Genomic DNA, 23,158 nt, shown 5'->3' with positions numbered 1-23,158 from the left:
GATGTTGTCAGGCATGTATACAAGAACACAGGGGCCATACAAAGTGCTGCGTACAATTTTGAGTTGCTGCAATTAAATTTTGGCAAAATGGACTAGCCTGCCACATAATTTTTTCACTCTGATTTTTGGGGAGTCTTTGAATTCAGGGCTCTGTAGGTTGATCATTTTCATTTCCATCAAACAATGTGGCATCCTTTCGTTCCTAACACATTACCCAGTCTATATCAGTATAGATATCCAGGAGGATTTCTTTTTCCCATTGAGATCTGATGTGTTTTCAAAGTGTTCCTTTAATTTTTTTGAGCAGTTTATAAACACTTCCATTTCTTGTTACTAGTAACATAAAGTTTGAGCTGCAGACAAAAACATTACCACTTAATAACACTTCTTTATTTCAAATGCAGCAGCACTCTGTTATGCTGTTATTCTTACCTTTCTTCCCAATTACTTCATCTATTTTTCTGCACAAAGTTTTAGCAGATTGCAATAGGTTAAAAATTCTGCTGCCAAATTTCTGTTCTTCGCCAAATGAAAAAACATTGTGCCTACTGTCTAGAATATGTTACATTACTTTTTTAAATCAATTTCCATATTCTGTTGCACCTAGAAAGTTTGGAGTTCTAACACAATTACATGAGCAGGACAATTATTCTATCCCAATGTGACTCCATGCAATTTTCAGTAAATATCCGTCAGTATGGTGTCATCTAAATCCCTCTGCTCAAACTGTGTAAAAGTGTAAAAACATTTTGCTGTTGCATTTCCAAAGTAAAACTTCATTATGATACTCTATATTTCTGGTATATTATTCTGCTAGCACAGGCAAGGCATGTTTTTGTATTTACTGTAATTTCACTTATTTTTCTAAAGACATCCCACAACGATGTTTGCCATAAAATGAATCATTATTGGTCTTGTTTAAATTTATGTTAAAGTCCAACTCAACAATAACTGCATCGATTTCTTTACAAATTCAACCAATGTTATATAGAATAAGAAGAAAAAAAAAAAACATCAAAATAAATGCAATAAAAATAATGCAGGTATTGCTGTAGTTCCTAAACATCTTTTTATGCCTCATAAAATAATTTATGTAAGAAGCTATATACCATTTTACATTCTGGTTATATACAATTTTGTATGATAATTATGATGCTTATTCTAACCATTTAGCTGTAAATAATCACTCACATCCCATGTTGTGGAATTTAATCAAAACGTTGATGAAAATTTGTTGCCCTTAATTGAATTAGTAACAAACAAGGCATTAATTTTAAGCAAAATACACTTTAGTTATTCAAAAAGTTATAACTTCAGAAGAGGCTTTAGAAAGAGTGATGCTGATACTGTTTTTACCACAGACAGATGAGTACTTGAAAGAACTAGATAGTAAAAAGAGAATGTGCAAAAATGGCAATTTAATAATTTACATTTTACAGAGGCATAGACATTTTAATAACATATTTATATATATTTTAAAACTCTTATAAGAACTCTGAAAGTTCACTATGAATGCAGATCCTATTTAAAATATTCTTAATTTGTATGGAATGAATTGTACACAGCAGTGTGAACATTATGCATTCTGAATAGATTCAATAGACTAAACTTTTGATTTACAGACATAACCAAAATTAAAATATTTACTAACAGGAGCAGCATAATGCATATTCAATGAATATCTATTTTAGTTACATATTTTAAATCACTTAAATGAAATGTGGTAATGGCTCTCTCTGTTAATCTACTGAAACATGACTAACAGTTATATATTTATATAAATTATATAATATATATGAGAGAAACAATTTTTTTTTTTAATACCAGCTTTAAAAATCCAAAAACATGAACCTAAAAATTATGTCAAAACCTATACATTTTACACCCAAATACCAAGGGTGCTAGTACTTAATTTGCTACAATAAAGAGTTCCCCTTTTATCTCTTGCTGCTTTGGGATGAATGTCGTCACACCAGGATGATGCTCTTACTGGATAAAAATGTCTATACATGCTTAACAACAAATCATCTGTTTAGAAATCATCATCATCACATATGTCCAGGTACACATCAAAAGCTTCTCGGTTGCAGTTTCCATCTGGGGTAAACACATATTTGTGGAAAGTGCCATCTACACAAATGGCTGTAGAGTAAAGAGCAACAGATAAAAATAAATTAGAAAATATAAAAGTGAAACATCTTCTTGAAGATGAATATTTATCCCCAAACATAAAACGCACACATATACACACACACAGGATGATTCAAAAGGTAATACTCATGAAAAACTTATGGGACATACAACTAAAAATGAAATGAAATAAATGGTATAAAGCAAAATCTTTCTTATGCAGACAGAAACAGATGGCAATGTAGTACATTAATTGGATACTGTCCAATAAAGTGTAGTGAAGAAAATGTCCTTACCAATAACTGAGTTAACATTCTTTGAGGTATTCTTCCCAAATGCACAGATACACGCACATTCTGCTGGAACAGTAAAACTAGCCAGACTCCATTGTGAATCAACATACTGGCCAATCACTGGCCCCACTTTCCCAACACGAGCTAACCTGCCAATGTAGAATGCAAATACATTTGTCACTTTTTTTTTTTTTTTTAATTTAATTAAACTACAAAATATGCAGAAGCAGACATGCACATTCAACAACACAGAAATTGCCTTCATTACATACGCAGATCTTCGATTTAACTTTGTGTCTTTTAAGGCAAAGATGTGGACTGTGCCTTTATCACTAGAGGCACACAGGAAAGATGAATCATGGCTGAAATTGATGCTGTAAAAATACAAAAAGAGCAATATTTGAACTTACAGACAGCTTTATTTTCTTTAAGCATAAAACCGTATTATATAACCCAGATATATACACCAGAAAGAAGACATTAAAGTTGTAGAAAATTAAGCATAAATCCAAAAACAAAACCTACTGTATAATGGATGATAAACCACTATTGAACACAATCAAGCAAACACACTGCCAATCACATTTTCTAGGACAATGAAATGTTAAAGTAACATGTATACTGTATTTGTAAAGAATTTTGGTAGAAATAAGTATTCAGTGAAAATTCAACTGAACACAAAACACTTTAATTGTATGTGCAAGTAGAAGAGTGTTACTTTGACACTTCCAAAATCATCTGGCATTTTTGCAAGAATCATCAAGAAGTAATTGTACACTGTAAATAAGTGATATTGAATGGTCCATAAAGTATTTCAATGTAAATTTAACTTTAGTGATGCTGCAGAAAATCACTGAATAGAAGATTTTACAATGCAATATAACAAATTATACCATAAAATAACATACTGTACAATTAAGTATATTAACTTAAATAATTGAATCAAGTGAACAACTGAGCACATTGGGTCAAATGTATATAAGGTTACATACCAGACAGATCAGTAAAGGGATGGCTTGCTGCCTCTGTCAACATCAGACTTTACAGATCTGGTGGTAGGTGTGTTTGTATTCATTTTTTTTCTCTTCATTATCCAGCTATTTTCACTTATAAATGTCATTGCAGTGCTTGAATGTGCATGTGTGTATGGTTGTGTGCTCCTCCAAGTGTGTGTGCATGAATATTTACTGATTATGATGGCAATTATCTCTGGTCAAACCATTTTTGAAGGATATGGGGATACATACTGAACCAACAACAATAAACCCAGAGCTTGTAACAAGACAAATATGATGCAACTTGTTTGAAAAAGACAGTCACATTTTTTCAGACGTTATCATTGTACATAGGCTTCCATAGACACACATACAGTCACCCCACTTATATCAGCTTTTCTCTGCATTTTGAACATTATAGAATCAGAATATGAACTTAATTCGATAGCAAATTTTTTATCCCATCATAAACTTCCATTTACATGGAAGTATGGAAAGTAACTTTCACTTGGTGTGCCATGTTTTACGAAATATCTGTTCAGTGAAACATGATTTTCTTGTGCTGCTCATCTCATCATTTAAGAAATGACTGTTACAGAGGAATTTGATATTATCAGCTAATTGGTTTTGAGTTCTAGAATTATATTCAACATTTTGCAGATCATTTCTAAACTTGGTACAGGGCAACTAACGACCAATACAGCTATTCTCCCACCCATTCTTCCATATACAGTATATATAGTGAACCTTGCAACAAAACAAGAACCAAACATGGATGGGATGCTAGTCCACGCATGGTCACCAATTAATCTCACATTTGTATTTGGATAGAAATTATCTTCATGAATTGTATTGAGTTCATGAGTTGTATTGCATTGTATTGGATGAATGCATTAGACATAAGGCTCTTTTCTAAGTTTAAAAATAGTGCTGTAAATTCTTACTGGACAGCTTTGGATGGATTACTAAAATACTCATTCAACAAGATAAAGTGCATACCCATTTCATTCTATACATATTTTAATACAAGTATACAAACAAATCAACATGTGTATTTCAATAAATTTTTATACAATACTGCACCATGAATGACCGAGTGTACATCTCACAGAGAGTAGATCCCTTTTCCAAGTAACATTATTACAGCATGTCATGCAGACTTAAGGCCATCCGTGTGTTCTTGCCACACTGAATTAACAGCTGCTTTCCCCGAGTATGTACATGAGTAGATATACAACTTACGTAAGGAACACATCATTCTCAGTGTGTCTAAACGAGTGTAACTGAATGCCTACATTTTCCAAAGATAAATAAATTAATAAAAACCTCAAAGGGGATATAACTACAATTGATTGCTAAAAATAAAATGATGCTGGTGTTCGTTCTCAATACACAACCTTTATACAATAATTCTGTTTCCCCACTTCATTACAATTATCTTCTGAAAGTCAATCAATATTAATCACTAACTAGTAGACAGTAACAAATTGGGTATTCTTAGTTGAAAAATGGTTGTACAGTACTTTTAGTAACACTGTAATGCAAGTCTTCAATATGCAGTATAACAATGAAACTAAGATATACACTATTTTTCTCAAAATTGTGACATTTTAAAACAATCCATATTTATTATCTAATTTATATTCATACAACCATTTCTGTGATCTCTAATCACCTTACGTTTCTTCAGCACAACATTAATGAGTCTACAGCAAAGATGTAGGCATTCATACCATTGCAACAATTTTTTACAAGTTCACGACTTTATGAGCTTTATAGTTTGCTATTCCCACATAGCTGTTTATGAGACGTGGGAAAAGGAATTGATTACACATTGATTGACTTTGGTTGGAAATCTCAATTCTTGAGGATAACAATTCTTAGACTGTCATAAAAATCACTGCAAATTTTAAAAAGAGGTTAAAGTATGTAATATTATAACAGTGTATGTAACTAAATTATTAATTATCACCCTCCTACCAAAAAAGTAAATGTGTGGTTGTATACTGCTATAATTGCAAATAATTTATGTTTTGTTACATAGTTATATTTTATTGACGGAATGCACTTGCACTGACTTCAGGTACTGCACCATAAAGGTCCTGCTGTGTCATAGTGAGAAAAAAAGTTGTGTCAGAAAAGGTGAAGTTGAAATTGTTATTTTCACTGTACATCCAGGCAATCCAGATGCAAAGTACATAAGGCCTTTCATGTTACAGTATATACTTGCAGAAATATCTCAGAACATTTTTGAACTACTCAAATATACAGCAAAAAAATAGCAATATGATTGCAGTGCTCAGATACTGAATGATACAGTATGTGCCATACAGTATACTGCAAAGTTTCATTTCAATGTGATCTATGGACTTAAGGGGCATTTTTGACATTTGAAAATAGAATATGAGACAAGCTGCAAAATTTACTAGTAAGTTGTTTTGCCAATAAGCCATATGATCTTTGTCAACTAGCCTCTAGTGCATGTGAAACTTATTCAACTAATAGCATTAATTCCTGAGTCAATAATGATAACTTTTAATCAAAATTAAGCCTTTAATAGAATTTTAAAAATAAATGAATTTATAATAGTAATTTCACTCAGTACCAGTACAGAGTGGCAGGATCTGTGCCTCTTCTGAGCTCCACCAGTTTCTCCTTAGTCTGGGTGTCAAACAGCCTGATAAGTGTTCCTTTTTTAGAGGCAGATGCCACAACAGTGCCTTGTTGATTCAAGGCCACACAAGCAATCTCACTTTGGTGTGCATTGATAGTGAATGGAGCAGATGAAGTTCCTGGTTTAGTGTTAGAAAGATCCTGGAATACACAGAAAATAACAAACAATATACAGTACCAAAGATGCATCATATCACTTAGCACAGATTATACATTCAATTTATGTGCTTTAAATAAGAAAATTTCCTTACTGCATTGGAAAATGCTTTACATTGTCTTGTTTTTTAAGGTTGTATTTATACAATTACTCATAGTCAGTTTTACCATATCTCCCAAAATTTTCTCAATTGCTTAGGTAAACTTTATTACAGTGAGACAGGATATAAAAGCATCTGTCCAACTCTACATAACATAGCTTTATTAGCAGGGCTGGGTTTTTATTAATCAGTGAAGGGTAAACAATAAGAAGTCCTCTTGCAAAATTCTTAGTTTTTGATCATGTAATTTAAGGTTGAAATCTTGCTAGATTTACACATCAAGCCTACCCAACTTAACTGTTTCCTATAGGCATAACATATGATCAAAGGTTATTTATATATAAGTATGCTTATTATAAGGGGTTTTTTTTGGGATGCTCCCAACCACATCACCTACTTACACAATGAATTCTTGTCATACTGAAATGTCTTACACTGATTCAAAGTAAATCTGCACCAAACATCAGTAAAGGTGACAGGCATGTCTTCACAACATGAAAATATTTATATGACTTTGACATACATATTTTAGAATGAAAGTAACATATGCTAGCTACGAGATGTACTATTTTGTTCGATTTTAATGTAAAGGAGGTCACTTTATTAGATGTGAAATATTTTCCCCTCGGTAAAGGAATTCAACTGAACCGTGAATCAAAGACTATGGAACCACAACCCTACAATACAGAAACATAACATAAGAAAAAAAAAAAAAATCGGGAGTGTGGTTTCCATGTTCAATCATTTATCTCTATTTATAATCAAACTTTATATTAAAATGATATTTTTGCACTTAGGGAAGTTGAAAACGGTGGTGGAATTTTTTCCATGATTACATATGTATTATCTGGATTACATGCAAAGTAAAAAGAGTTATACTCACCAAAAAACATAGAAAAAGCGTTAGTATTATATAATATTTGTTGCAATAAGTTACTATAGGTAAAACTGCATTAAGCTACATTTAATTATGATAATGATGGCGGAAATAAAAAAAAAATGCCAGGAGCACGACAGGGACGTAGCACCTTATTGTTGCCATTACATTACATCATTTACATGGCATGTTCAAAGTTTGCACGTTATTGTTTGCAACAAACGGTTTCTCTCTTTAAAACAACCTTTTGCAGAATTCCCAAGACTCTGCAATGAAACTATAGGAGTGGCATTAAGCATTTTTTGCATCACATGATTTTTTTATCATTATAAATATCTATACAAAATTTGAATCAGCTATCCGTAATCATAACCATAGTTTACTTGGAAATTCGCAAAAGTATTCAGTTAAAGTATGAAACTGGCCCAAAAGTTGATAGGATTCCTTATTTTTAATATAAAGCTGGTGTTTAAAATCTCACTGACCTAGGTCAAAGCGTTTTTCGAGTGTTTACACAGACAGACATAATTTAAAAAACTGTATTTTCGAACTCAGGAAGGTATAATGATGAATCTTGACGTTGAATTTTTCTATGATTCCTATACTTTTTCTATATATATATATATATATATATATATATATATATATATATATATATATATATATATATATATATATATATATATATATATAAAAATAGACCCTTTTAATTACCTCATTACATATAAAATACCAAAAAAAAAAACAAATACATATTTTAATTAATACAGGTGGAATCCCGTTATAACAAAACTCACAGGGCCAGAAAAATATTTCGTTAAAATGTAAATTTAATTATAATGAATATGGGGAAAATACGTACAGTATCCTGTCAGGAACTGCCAACGATTCACCATGTCTAATGGCGGTGATGCAAGGACAGCTCTGTAGCGTCTGGTTTACAGACACCCAAGGGCAAAGCAATTGGTTGTCCTCTGCAGGATCAGGGATACCTCGTACCATGCTTGTTGTACAATGTTTACTATTTAACACCAGACTTTGATCTGCTCTTCCTCACGCTCTCCTGATCTGTCTTCTCCAGATCATGTCTGCCACAGAGGTGATTCTGAGCCTGCTGGTTTTCTTCTAATCTGAAGATGGGAGCTAAAGCAAGACAAACACCATGCTGCAGCTCCTAACAGCTCCTATTCTCAATGAAGTCTTGAGACTGTACCTGCCTCCTCTATGAAGTATTTGTATTTTCCATGAATAGCTGGACTCATCTTCCTGTTTCTCGTGCAACTCTATGACCCAAGCTTGACAATACCTGTATACAAAAATGCTTCTTAAACTGCAAAAAAATATTTTATTTCAAAATGAGACGTTAGATTTAACTTTTTTTTTATTAGAAACAGAGGTGTGAACAAAGAATGAAAACAAGACGTTAGATGCAATTTTTTTTTTATAACAGACTAGGGGACCTCGCCAACCCCCGTTTTTGTTTTTCCGGATACACACTTTTAAGATTTTTTTTTTCTGGAAAAACAATATTTTTAATCTTTCGAGTCCCAACATGTTGAATCTTTTTAATGTGGTCAGTGAGACATGTGTTTAATGACTTTGTACCATAATTAAGGAAAGCTTTCTCGGTTTAGAATTTCAGCACAGACAAAACGATCTACATCATCAGCAGTTAATAATTTTTTTGCAAAGTAACTAATAAATGCATGTGAGGTAAACTCCGTTTTTGAAATTCTCTTGACTTGAATTTCAAAGCCTTACAATATTTACATACTTCTGACATATCACTTATGTCCATATATTTGATCTCTATTCGCCTTTTAGTTATTTCTCAGAGTAATAATTTCTCTTTCTTTGCGCTAATGCGATGTTTACTTTCTTTTTTTTTTTTTTTAACACTGTCATTTTTTTCTTCTTTCATATTCTGTATCTTGCTCTATATGTGTTTTGCACTTAAGTTTCTTTTGAATTCCAGTTTTCATTATCTCTAACCCGCTCTGCATGTATTTGCCCCCCTTGTTTTTTAACCTTTTTATGATGTTTTACTTTGTTTTTTACTCTTTTATTTCTGACCTCGCTTTATCCTGCTTTTTTTTTTTATGACACCTGCGTGGTGATAATTATTTTCCCTTTTTCAAGTAATAATTTCTGTTTGTTTGCGCTCCTGCGATCTTTACTTTCTTTTTTTATACTTTCTAATTTTCCTACTTTCATATTCTTTAACTTTCTCCACACGTGTATTTTTTGAGTCTTTCGAATACCACTGCTTTCATAATCTCTAACCTGCTCTGGCTGTGTACAGCGCCAACGTCCGTATTGGACGTGCTTTTTTTCAATTCCACTTGTTCCAGGCTGAGGATTACATATCATTACTTTCCTTATTTTCTGAATTTGCACCTAGATTATTCTTTTTCTTTTTTGTCTCTCAAACGCTTTTGAGTCTCTTTTCTCCATGCTGCTTTCTTCTTCGCTTTGTCGTCTACGTTTTATTTATAATGTATTGTCCTTATATGCTTTATATGTGCGGAGAGCCCTGGATCTGTGTGTGCTCAAAGCCAAAATACGACTGTGTGTGTTTGCTGGCTGCCCATGCTCTTATTTGGTTGTAAGTAGGGCGTGTCTTGCAAGAATCTCATGCTCTACATCATCGCGAGATGGCCCTGGGTCAATCTCTTGGCACAAAGTCTCATGTTTAAGGTCCCCACGAGTCGCTACGTGGCCAATCTCTCTAGTCTCACGGGTCTTTTAAGTGTCTTTCGTGATCTTAACGTGAAGATCACGTATCGTCGCCCTACTGTTTCTCTCAAGGATTTTTTTTATAACAGAGAGTAATACAGATGTTAACACAGAATGAAAACCAGATGTTAGATGCATTTTTAATAGAAATACAGGTATGGAAATACAGCATGAAAATGAGCCATTAGATGAAGATGAAGGTGTGATTCCAAAATTCTTTCACCATGTCATTTTTCTTCATTTCGGAATCAACTTTTTCCAGGATTGTTAAATTTTTCTTTCAGTGTAAACTGATGCAGTTTCTCACTTTTTTTGATCATCTCAAAGAAAACATTGAGAAGCGCTATGTAACTTTAAGTGTGGTATCCATGCACAACACAACTACCTATGCAGACACTCGGTGGAGCACCGAGTCAGAATTTGGGTAAGTGTAGGAGGTCACGCCTACACGATCACCAAGCCTGCCCGACACTGGAAATTTTGCAACAAACGGTTTCTCTCTTTAAGACAACCTGTTGCAGAATTACCAAGACTCTGCACTGAAACTATAGGAGTGGCATTAAGTATTTTTTGCATCACATTATCATCCTTGGTGGTCATTTTTGGTTGAAAAAAAATGTTTGTTACACTGAGGTTTACATTTCATTAAAACAAGATTTGTTTAACATGATGTTCTATGAACATTTGTCCGGGCCCACAAAAAATATTCCTTATTCTGAAATTTTTGTTTCTTCAGTATTCGCTATAATGGGATTTAACCTGTATACACATTTTAAAATATCTTGCTCTAAAATCCTATCTTCAAGAAACATATAGTGGAATCAATAATAATTAAAAGAAAATGATTAATATAGTTTTATGTCCCTTTAGGGCAGTATGTATGCATAAAAGCATACTAAAAGGAAAACATGAAGGAACAGAAATTATCACTAAATAGCAAAACAAAATTATGATAATAAAATCCATAATGAGCCACACATAACCTCTCTGGATAGATTACAAAAACAAGAAAACTTGAATTATTAAAAGGGATATATTACAAAAGACAAAAATATATTAAAAGTCAAAATTATTTTGTTTAAGGAATAGGAATAGTCTGTACCACAAGCTGAAGGCTACCACACTTGTGTCCAGGAAAGACAAGAAGCTGCTTCTCCAAACTAGGACAGAGATCACACAAACCTGTTGGAAAACCATTGGAATTAAAAATATATCTCATTGTTTTGTAACTGTTATGTAAACAGCATAATATAAGATGATTATAAGAAACATATCTGTATTAACCACCAACCTTTAGGATTATCTCTTGTATCAAATTCAAAAAGTTTTGAAGGGTTGTCTGGAAAGGTATAAACATATATTCTGCTTCGCAAAACAATGATGATCCTGAAGACAATAAAAAATATTGCAAAAACGTTAAGAAAATTTGAAACTTGTGTTAAGTAAATATTATATCAACATATGTTTAGAAATTTCAATTCATGCTAACATTTCTAAAGGACTCCCATTAAAATTAAGAAATGATTATTTTACAAAAGTTTAGATTTAAGAGACTTAAATGTGCCAATACACTTGGAAACAAAAAACAAACAGTTTGTGCTTTAAATAATCAAATAGCACCATGACCCATAACCACACAGTTTGGAGTACCAAATTTAAAAGTAGGTATAACAAAGTCAGTTCACAGCTTAACATACTTGTCATATCTCATTCGAACTGCTAACACTGGCTTGGTGAATGTGAATTCCAGAACCAGCTTGTCTTTTGAATCTTTGCTTTCTCTGGCATCATCCCATATCAACACTAAAAAGAACAAAAAAATCTGTTTGCAATGAACCCCAAAATATCTCTACATTCAGAGATTCAAAATGCAAATAATTAGAAAAACAGAAGTATATACCTGAAATTTCAGAGAATTTGGGATTGCTGCCACCACCAACAATGGCAAGCAGATTTGACCGATGAAGCATCTCAACCAGACCTACACTTCCAACCTGCTCATGGTCTAATATTAAGTATAAAGAAATTCAGTAAATCAAATTGAACTGGTAATAAAAAGATTTGTATATAAAAACAAAACTACAGTTAATGTGCATTACAACAAGTCATTCATATGTAAAGAATGTTGAAAACAAGAAAAATACTAAAATTTATAGATATAATCATTCTAACAAATACAGTCCCCTCCATATTTATTGGCACCCCAGTAAAGATGAGTAAAATGGGTAGTATTTTTCACCTTTTGGTGAATTACCTAAATCTCACACTGAAAAATGAGAGAAATCCAACATTTAATTGGGGTAAATTTATTCTAAGAAAAAAATAATTCCTCATCAAGAAATCATATTTATTTTTAACAAAACCACATGTGCCATGCATGACTATTGTCACCCCTAGAAATTCTTATGAACAAATTGTAACTGAAGTATTTTTCCATTTATATCTGGCTTGAAACTGATCAGAGTGTGTAGAAACTTTCAAGCAGTAATCCATGATTTCCTGTTTTACTGAAGTATAATATGAAGTGGCAGAGAGGCCAAATTCCCTTACTCATGTGTGTTGACCTTCGTAAGTCAGGCAATGGCTATATAAAAATAATAAACACAATGTACTTGCCTGAAAATGCCCATATCTATACTAGGGGTTATAATTAAAACTATCAAATAAACTGGAACTGTTACAGAAAAAAGTAGCATCTCGAAGTCACCAAGTTTCCACAACTACTTTAAGATACCACCTCTGTGCCAACATATTATTTGGATGGCATACTAGACAAAACACCTTTCCTGTAATTTAACCACAAATGTAAGTGTCTGGAGTTTGCTAAACACTACTGCAACTTTTATTGAAACCATGTTCTATGGTCAGATGAAATGAAAATTGAGCTTTTTGGCAACAACTTTGTTAGGGTACATGCCATCATGTACTCTATGAAATACAATCAGATTGTATGTTTAAATCTGTCTGCATCTGCCAAGAAACTAAAACTGGGCCATTGTTAGAACTTCTAGCAGGGCAATGATCCAAAACATATGTCCAAATCAACACAAAAATGGCAAAAGTAACACAAGATCAAGCTTCTGCCATAGCAGTCTTAGTCCCTAGACCTTAACCCCTTTCAAATTCTGTGGCGTGAGCTGAAGTGGAGAGTACACAAGTTGACCCTAGGACCCTTGGTGATCTGGAGACATTCTGTAAAGATGAATGCTCTCAGATTCCCTGCTGTATATTCTCCAACCTTATAAGATTTTATAGGAGAAGATTCATTGCTATTGTATTGGCAGAGGCAGGATGTACAAAGCATTAAATGAAGTGGAGACAATAATCATGGCACATGTGGTTTTGTTAAAAAAAAAAAATTTTCTCAGAAAAAATCTAACTCAGTTAATAGTTGAATTTCTGTCAGTTATTTCAGTGTGAGATTAAGGTAATTCGGCAAAAACTGTTTTTTTTTTTAGTCATCGTTACCAAGTTAATGGGGTCTGTAATAGCTATTTCTGTAAGTACATCATTCAGAATTCACGACTAGCAAAAAAGTCAGTTGTCTGACAAACCGTGACTGATGACACAACCTGATAATAGAACAAACCATGAAAAGATAAAAAAATCAATTATTGCAACATTACCAAGGTGGCCTTTCTCCATAAGTGGCTCCACATTGTAGATTCTAACACCAGTTTCCATGGCACAACAAAAACAGCCTGTGAAGAATAAAATTTAATTGCATGCAAAAAACATGAAGTCATTTCAAACACAAACCTGCTTTTATTTTTCCAATAATATTTGGCAAGACACTCTAAAAACTGCATTGACCAGTAAAATGAAATAGAAGCTGTTATGAATACATTTCCTTATGCATGTATTTCAATCTGGTACATGAAAACTGGCTCACATTCATTATCTTATTATTTTTTTCAATAATGCATAAAAAAACTAGAGAAGGGATTTAACACACACAAAAAACTATCCTTAAATAAAGCTAAATTACCCATAATGTACTTAAGGAGATACTGAATGTGTTGGGGGGGGGATTGGGGGGGGCTAGGAGGAGTAGAGGGACAAAACGTGGGAGGAGGAGTAGAGGCAGAAGGATAGAGACAGACAGAGAGAGAAAGAAGAAAAAAAAGCATTGCTATGTGCCTTATTATTGTACTGTGCTGTGGGAAATGGTTGAAAAGAGTTTGGAACTTGTGTCTGCGTCTGTGTCAGGTTTTGGAAGCTGACGCACCATCTGCAGGCCACACCTCATATTTACTTTATCCGTTTATCTATTCTTAACATACATAATTTGAAAAAGAAAAAAAAAATTCAAGAAACTTTGGACTTCTTTGGATCCAGAACCAGCAGCTGGGGAAGAGATGTGGAAATGAATAAAACTGCACAGGATACCCCAATGCTGAACACACTCAATTAGATTTGAGTATAAATCACTTTTCACTGACCACAAAGCACTTGTTTAACAAGACCAAGAACAAATGTATACAGAGTACCGGTAAGTCAAAAGTACATTAACATTTGAAAGGCGGAAGCAATTTACTCAAAAAACATACTTCATATGTGCAAAATGATTCACAGGAATGTCTCTACCTGTTCACCATCATGTCCAACACACAAAAACCAACGAGTAACAGTACCATTTAAAGCCCGGACACACATTTTGCAGCAAGTAGATAATACCACAGTCCATATTCTGTCCTTCAGATCATTGATATCACAAACTTTCCTGCTATACACATGTTCCTTCACCATACCCCATAACTAGAAATCAAAGGGTGTCAAATCAGGGGAGTGTGGAGGCCATGGCAATGGTCCACCACGACCTATCAATCAACCTGGAAAGGTGTGGTCGAGATAAAAATAACCCATTAGTGTTAACATAATTTTGACACAGCCTATATTTCAGTAATATGAACTGATATTTTATTGCATTGACATAACTTCTCAAAACCAATGGCTACTGTGCAAGATTAAGGGTAGCTTGAGGCTATGTTGGTGGCATTGGGAGTAAGAAAGCCACGGGCAGGGTGTCAGTCTGCTCTCATGTACAGCCGCACAGTTTGGAAAGGTCAATTAACCTATCGCATATATTTTTGACTGTGTCATAGGAAAACACACACAGACACAGGGAAAATGTGCAAACTCAAAACTGCACATGAACAACATCCAGACTGGACCTGTGAGGCAGCAGCACTACCAATACAACACCAACCATCCTCTTCCGCTTATCCGAGGTCGTGTCACGGGGGCAGCAGCTTGAGCAGAGATGCCCAGACTTCCCTCTCCCCGGCCACTTCTTCTAGCTCTTCCGGGGGAATCCCGAGACATTCCCAGGCCAGCCGGGAGACATAGTCCCTCCAACGTGTCCTGGGTCTTCCCCGGGGCCTCCTCCTAGTTGGACATGCCCGGAACACCTTGCCAGGGAGGCTTCCAGGAGGCATCCTGATCAGATGCCCAAGCCACCACATCTGACTCCTCTCGATGCGGAGGAGCAGCGGCTGTACTCTGAGCCCCTCCTGGATGACTGAGCTTCTCATCATATCTTTAGGGAAAATGTGCAAACTCAAAACTGTAAATGGAGAACATCCATACTGGACCTGTGATGCAGCAGCACTACCAATACACCACCATGCTACTTTGTATTACATTAAACCAAATTTTTTTTAAATATTTTGCAATAAATATATATTATCAGTGGTAGCGCTGCTGCCTCGCAGTTAGGAGACCTGGGTTCGCTTCCCGAGTCCTCCCTGTGTGGACTTTGCATGTTTACCCCGCGTCTGCATGGGTTTCCTCCGAGTACTCCGGTTTCCTCCAACAGTCCAAAGACATGCAGGTTAGGTGCATTGGCGAATCTAAATTGTCCTTAGTGTGTGCGCCCTGCCCAGGGTTTTTTTCCTGCCTTGCGCCCTGTGTTAGCTGGGATTGGCTCCAGCAGACCCCGTGACCCTGTAGTTATGGTGTAGCGGGTTGGGTAATGGAAGGATATATTATCAGAATTGTTAAAAAGAAAAACTCACTAACCTCTCACTTGAGACAAACACATGTACAAGAAATGTTTTATATATGGCAATCAATACTTAATATGCATAAGGAAGGAACGCACTAGGAATAATTATGTCAACTACAGTTATGAAATCTGTTTTTGTAATGAATGACAACACTGTACTGTACATTAAACGGACGACAAAACAAAAGAGAAACATTGGGAAAATCATTCCACGTAACCCAAAAACATCGGAAATGCACAGTCACTCACTCTGGTCTTGATTGAAGTGCAAGCTATTGACTCCTCGCTGTTGTGCCATGTTGGAAAGTGATACTCAGATTTTCTTGTAAATGTAGAAGATTTAAGCTGTTGAAACGGATGGGAAGAACAACTTTGATAAAATAATTGTGCTCATAATGCGCATCTCGAGCCTACACTCGATTGTGCAATTTTACTACTGAGAAAGAACGTAAATAAGACCGTAGTTCAAAATATACTATAGATAATAAATCACAATTTTAATAACGGAAGACAAGTGATTACATGGTGTATAAAATACAGACTTAAATAACGTTTCCTTATTCGAAGTGAAATTCCAGAGATGCTTGAAGTGAATTCTATGTGATACACACCTGAGATTTTTTAATTTAGTCGGAAACAATGCGCTGGTAGCTTTGTCACGAATCAACAACTTTCCAACCACTTAGAAATAGAAAAATAAAGGACCGCTTAAGTTTCTTGAAGCAAACAATAAAGCTCATCTGATATTTAGCCTTTCTCAGCATCACCGATGTCAACTTCAGTAAACTCCTATGGTTTGTCACAAAACATGCACGATTATAAACATAACAATAACTTGGTATTGAATTAGTTGCAAGTTATACTAAACAGCATATTAACGTTTACTAAAGCGCAGAATAAAACCAATAGTTAAGACTAACCATTAAATAACTCGAAGACGACACATGCCGTGAAAAACTACAACCTTCTTGTCTACGTAAAACAGGTACTTTCAGGCGCAGTTCTCGCACCCATTGCTTTGACAGCCTCTCTCATTCGTCTTGTTGATGATTTTGTTGATAAAGCCTCGTTATCGCGTCCTCTTCCGGGTTGCAGACCTGGACAGTTATTTCCGGGAAACTGGTCGAATGCGGCAGACATTTTGGCTCCAGATATTGGATGTTGAGTCATTACGGGTTCTTACGTAACACGTTTATTCATTACATTTTAAGTGATCTGGACTTCCGAGCCAGAAGATCTATTAAAAAGCACGCTGTTCCCAAATCAAATCCTTGCGTATAACATTTTTTCTGGTAGACTTGTCGGTTCATTTATTAGTCGTGGTGCCTTTTCGGGTTTAGGCTCCCACCTGCCAACGTAATGGTAACTTTATTTGCTGATTATGGTATAATCAAAAATTACTTCAGTGCACTTTAAAATATCGTCAAATGTTTATATCATGCATTATCGCTAATTTAATGTGAATGCTGGTTTTCATGTACTGTGTACATTTCATTGGATTAAGTGTTGCCTGTTATAATAATAATAATACATTTTATTTATTCCTAGGCGCCTTTCTAAACACTTAAGAACACCAAACAATAGATGAAACACACATTATAAACAAAACTAAGATACAAAATTTAAAATCAGACAGAGAAATTGTAGTCAAAGAGAAAAAGCAGTCTTAAACAGATGAGTTCTAAGTTTAGATTAAAAAAGTGAGAATGATTCAATATTTCTAAGCTCAGATGATAATGAGTTCCTGAGCTGGTGGTAAGATGGACAAAAGGGACAGTCAAGTGGATGGAGGAAGAGGATCTAAGGATGTGGGACGGAATGGCAACATAGAGGAGGTTGGACAGATATGGAGGGGCAAGGTTGTGGATAGCCTTGAAAGTTAACAGAAGAATTTTGAATTGAATGCAGAACTTAAGTGAAAGCTAGTGAAGCTGCTGCAAGACGGGATGATATGGTGAATATTGGGGGTTCTAGTAATGATCCAAGCATTTGAATTCTTCACCAGTTGAAGCTTATAAAGAGATTTGTGAGAAAGACCAAAAAAAAAGGGAATTGCTATAATCCAGACGAGAAGTGACAAGGCTATGAACAAGGATAGCAGTGGTGTGTGGAGTAAGGGAGGGGCGAATACGATTAATGTTAAGCAGGTGGAAATATGCAGTCTGGGAGATGTTACTGATGTGGGACTGAAAAAGTAGCGTACTAAAACGGATGACACCCAGTTTTTATTTAAAACCATTTGAACTGTTCTTATCGTTCATACTACTCATTTTGAGATCATATTTTTGATACAATTTTAGAAGCTCAACAATAAAGTCCTTTTTTAATCTATGAATATCTTAATATATTTCATTGAAATGTTATGACATTAATACTGAGGAATTCAGTATTAATGTGATGTGGCAAGATACATGTTGGCTAACCAATGAATATCCTTCTGATAACATTCTGGTTTGAAAAGTCATCATAATTTTCTGCATGACAAAAGATTTGTACACATATTTTTCCATTCTGTATTTTTAATGTGAACTCTGAAGTTGAAAAACTCAAAAGTTACTTTTTGAACAAGTGTTTAAACCTCTGTGCTTTGGAAGCTCCAGGTTTACACAAATGACAAATGAATCACAAATAACACAAAGATGACAGTCACTTGACAGTCATAATTAAACATAATTAGGTACTACTTGCGAGTCTTTAATATCTCTGGATATAAAAAAGCAGTCTTTGTAAGGCCATAGTCTTAGTTGGACAATCACTGCAAAATGTAAACAAAGGAGCATTCTGATGATGTGAGAAACAAAGTCATTGAAATGTACAAGGCAGGAATGGCTACAGAAATATCAAAGAGTTTGAATGTCCTGTTAAACACTATTGGACCCATCATCAGAAAGTAGAAGGTTTATCACAGAAATCAGACTCAAAGAGGTATATGTAATGTAAAACTTACACTGCTGATGCCTCAAGAAGCACCAGACCTGTGGTGAAATATGGTGGTGGCAGCATCATACTATGGGGATGCTTTTCTTATGCTGGGACTGGGAATCTTGTCAGAGTTGAAGGGACAGTGGAAAGACACAAAGTCTGCACAATATTGCAGGAGAACTTGTTCCAGTCTGCTCTTAACCTATAGCTTGGGAGAAGATACATCCTTTAGTATAACAATGACCCTAAGCATAATACCACCAAACTAGAGGATCTCTGTAAATTCTGCCAAGAACAATGGGGAAGACTCACTCCTGAACAATGAGCAAAACTGATGCCAAAATAATTAAGGCTGTTATTGCAGCAAAAGGGATCTCAACAAAGTAATGTATAGGGCTTGAACACTTATGCAAAGACTAACTTCTGAGTTTTTCTTCTTCAGTCAAATATCTATAGAAAATGCTTTATTTTTAATTTGCACACCACTTTTGTTAATAAAAGATATACATAGTATAAACTGAATAAAGTTCAAGTTTTTTGTTATTGGTACATGGAACATTGTGTACATAGTACAATGAAATTATTACTTGCATGATTCCCCACGGGCGGCACGGTGGCGCAGTGGTAGCGCTGCTGCCTCGCAGTTAGGAGACCCGGTTTGCTTCCCGGGTCCTCCCTGCGTGGAGTTTGCATGTTCTCCCCGTGTCTGCGTGGGTTTCCTCCGGGCGCTCCGGTTCCCTCCCACAATCCAAAGACATGCAGGTTAGGTGGATTGGCAATTCTAAATTGGCCCTAGTGTGTGCTTGGTGTGTGGGTGTGTTTGTGTGTGTCCTGCGGTGGGTTGGCACCCTGCCCAGGATTGGTTCCTGCCTTGTGCCCTGTGTTGGCTGGGATTGGCTCCAGCAGACCCCCGTGACCCTGTATTCGGATTCAGCGGGTTAGACAATGGATGGATGGATGGATGATTCCCCAGAACACTGAAAATAAATTATACAAACTGTAGAATGCAGCGTATGCTGTATATGCAATGATGTTTAAAACATAAAACTGATTGAATAGCATTGATGTTTTCTCCACGTTTTTTCGTATGTCTTCTTGTGTTGTTTGTAAATTTTCCATTTTAAATTTTCCAATTTAAATGTAAATTCTTTAAAACTGTTTCATTCAGCAAATGCCTTGAATGCTTTCTATGTCTAGTCTTTTGTATATGTGTATGTATAGAGTTTTCCCTTATTTACACTTATGCAATAGTATAAGGATCCTTGCTCATTTCCATACATTACAGATCCTGACGTAAATTTATGAGTGGTGAGATGTTACTAGGACAGCCCAGTTTTGAGTTCTGTGCCTTGTTAATCTCATTCAAATTCCGCAAAATGTTAGAGTGTTCCTGTTTTAAAAAAGCTAGTAGCCATGCTTCACTTATAATGTACAGTGGTGTGAAAAACTATTTGCCCCCTTCCTGATTTCTTATTCTTTTGCATGTTTGTCACACAAAATGTTTCTGATCATCAAACACATTTAACCATTAGTCAAATATAACACAAGTAAACACAAAATGCAGTTTTTAAATGATGGTTTTATTATTTAGGGAGAAAAAATCCAAACCTACATGGCCCTGTGTGAAAAAGTAATTGCCCCCTTGTTAACAAAGAACCTACCTGTGGTGTATCACACCTGAGTTCAATTTCCGTAGCCACCCCCAGGCCTGATTACTGCCACACCTGTTTCAATCAAGAAATCACTTCAATAGGAGCTGCCTGACACAGAGAAGTAGACCAAAAGCACCTCAAAAGCTAGACATCATGCCAAGATCCAAAGAAATTCAGGAACAAATGAGAACAGAAGTCATTGAGATCTATCAGTCTGGTAAAGGTTATAAAGCCATTTCTAAAGCTTTGGGACTCCAGCAAACCACAGTGAGAGCCATTATCCACAAATGGCAAAAACATGGAACAGTGGTGAACCTTCCCAGGAGTGGCCGGCCGACCAAAATTACCCCAAGAGCAGAGAGCGACTCATTCGAGAGGTCACAAAGACCCCAGGACAATGTCTAAAGAACTGCAGGCCTCACTTGCCTCAATTAAGGTCAGTGTTCACGACTCCACCATAAGAAAGAGACTGGGCAAAAACGGCCTGCATGGCAGATTTCCAAGACGCAAACCACTGTTAAGCAAAAAGAACATTAGGGCTCGTCTCAATTTTGCTAAGAAACATCTCAATGATTGCCAAGACTTTTGGGAAAATACCTTGTGGACTGATGAGACAAAAGTTGAACTTTTGGAAGGCAAATGTCCCGTTACATCTGGCGTAAAAGGAACACAGCATTTCAGAAAAAGAACATCATACCAACAGTAAAATATGGTGGTGGTAGTGTGATGGTCTGGGGTTGTTTTGCTGCTTCAGGACCTGGAAGGCTTGCTGTGATAGATGGAACCATGAATTCTACTGTCTAGCAAAAAATCCTGAAGGAGAATGTCCGGCCATCTGTTCGTCAACTCAAGCTGAAGCGATCTTGGGTGCTGCAACAGGACAATGACCCAAAACACACCAGCAAATCCACCTCTGAATGGCTGAAGAAAAACAAAATGAAGACTTTGGAGTGGCCTAGTCAAAGTCCTGACCTGAATCCAATTGAGATGCTATGGCATGACCTTAAAAAGGCGGTTCATGCTAGAAAACCCTCAAATAAAGCTGAATTACAATTCTGCAAAGATGAGTGGGCCAAAATTCCTCCAGAGCGCTGTAAAAGACTCATTGCAAGTTATCGCAAACGCTTGATTGTAGTTATTGCTGCTAAGGGTGGCCCAACCAGTTATTAGGTTCAGGGGGCAATTACTTTTTCACACAGGGCCATGTAGGTTTGGATTTTTTCTCCCTAAATAATAAAACCATCATTTAAAAACTGCATTTTGTGTTTACTTGTGTTATATTTGACTAATGGTTAAATGTGTTTGATGATCAGAAACATTTTGTGTGACAAACATGCAAAAGAATAAGAAATCAGGAAGGGGGCAAATAGTTTTTCACACCACTGTATATTATTTCACAGTCCATACCCACTTTCACTCCAAAGTTTCTGTTGTCACCTAGAGTACATAGAGCATGCTTACAGTCACACTCACATGGGCCAATTTGGAATTGTCAAATAACTTTCACATGTTTAGGGAGAAAACCAACACGAAAATAGGGAGAAAGTGCAAACCTAGACCTAGGATGTTAGATCAACAACACTAAACACACATTTTAAAAATAAAGGTGCCAAAGTGGTTCTTCTATCAATGCCTTAGGGAAAACGTTTTTGCTTTCTAAAAGAAACATTACATGAAGGTTCCAGAAAGAACCTTAATTTATTTAGGTCAATAACAGGCTCCATAAATGACCTTGATGGTACCAGATTTGTGAAATACCAATGGGTTCATGAGTTTAAAAGGACTCCTGCTGCATTGAACAACACAGGAGGTGTTCAGGTTGTCTTGATCTGTTGGTATTTTGCTTACTATAGGTTACTCACTATAAATTAAATGTTTCTGTTTTGTCCACATACTAGGAACCTTTTTAAAGCCCAAAGAACCAATTTCAAATGCAAAGAACCCTTCTCAGGTTTAACCCTATAAATAATAGCACTAATATGTGTGTGAGAATGTTATGTATATATAAAGGTATAAATATTGTAAGAGAGTACATTGAAACATAGAAAAAGGTTTAGATCACAACTGTAGCTGTGTATAATGTGTAACGAAGAAAAAAAAGAAATCATTTGACAAAGATACATGTAACATCTTTTCAGACACAGGTGCAACACTGAACTGAGTTGAAATGGGAGGTTCCCGATTTATAAGGGGAGTCAGCAGGAAGGGATAGGTCCAGATGGGCAGACAATAGAAGTGACATCAGCAGTGCAATGTCTGCTAGTCTTCCATTCTGCAGTGGGATGATGGGGTGCAGCGGCGCCTCGGATTCCCACAGGGCTTCATGGGAGTTAAAGTTTGGCACACTCCTGTTGTTTTATTTCAATTTTGTCGGTTGCATATCCATGATACAAATCTCCCATTCCACCACATCCCAAAGGTGCTCTATTGGACTGAGATCTGGTGACTGTGGAGGCCATTTGAGGACAGTGAACTCACTGTCATGTTCAAGAAACCAGTTTGAGATGATTTGAGCTTTGTGACATGGCATGATATTCTGCTGTAAGTAGCCATCACAAGATGGATACACTGCAGTCATAAGGGGGTGGACATGATAACCAACAATACTCAGGTAGG

At 35.7% G+C, this 23,158-nt stretch overlaps 1 protein-coding gene across 2 annotated transcripts; it reads right to left on the bottom strand.

The window, feature by feature from the left end:
- Positions 1-1,318: 1,318 nt before the first annotated feature.
- On the bottom strand, positions 1,319-17,031 carry wdr45 (WD repeat domain 45). Of its 2 annotated transcripts, XM_039773792.1 has the most exons (12): positions 16,889-17,031; positions 16,580-16,649; positions 16,218-16,313; positions 13,588-13,662; positions 11,862-11,966; positions 11,659-11,764; positions 11,253-11,347; positions 11,064-11,143; positions 6,024-6,232; positions 2,696-2,797; positions 2,427-2,572; positions 1,319-2,142 (listed from the first exon to the last, which is right to left on the bottom strand). In XM_039773792.1, exons 3-12 carry the CDS (start codon positions 16,264-16,266, stop codon positions 2,033-2,035), a joined length of 1,077 nt encoding a protein of 358 aa, XP_039629726.1. In that variant the 5' UTR covers positions 16,267-16,313; positions 16,580-16,649; positions 16,889-17,031; the 3' UTR covers positions 1,319-2,032. The 2 variants fall into 2 exon arrangements, with proteins under 2 accessions (XP_039629726.1, XP_039629725.1); XM_039773791.1 differs by lacking the exon at positions 16,580-16,649.
- Between the last annotated feature and the right edge of the window lie 6,127 nt (positions 17,032-23,158).

Source organism: Polypterus senegalus, chromosome 13, assembly GCF_016835505.1.
Source record: "Polypterus senegalus isolate Bchr_013 chromosome 13, ASM1683550v1, whole genome shotgun sequence".
In the NCBI taxonomy this organism is placed as follows: domain Eukaryota; kingdom Metazoa; phylum Chordata; class Cladistia; order Polypteriformes; family Polypteridae; genus Polypterus; species Polypterus senegalus.
Note: the sequence above shows the minus strand (reverse complement) of the source record. Positions and strands in the feature narration are given on the sequence as shown.

Coding starts and splice junctions, on each gene's coding strand:
- wdr45 (XM_039773792.1), bottom strand. CDS start 16,266: ATGGCACAACAGCGAGGAGTCAATAGCTTGCACTTCAATCAAGACCAG. Junction 11,765..11,861: donor CAAATTCTCTGAAATTTCAG/GTATATACTTCT, acceptor TGTTCTTTTTAG/TGTTGATATGGGATGATGCC. Junction 11,348..11,658: donor GTTCGAATGAGATATGACAA/GTATGTTAAGCT, acceptor TATTGTCTTCAG/GATCATCATTGTTTTGCGAA.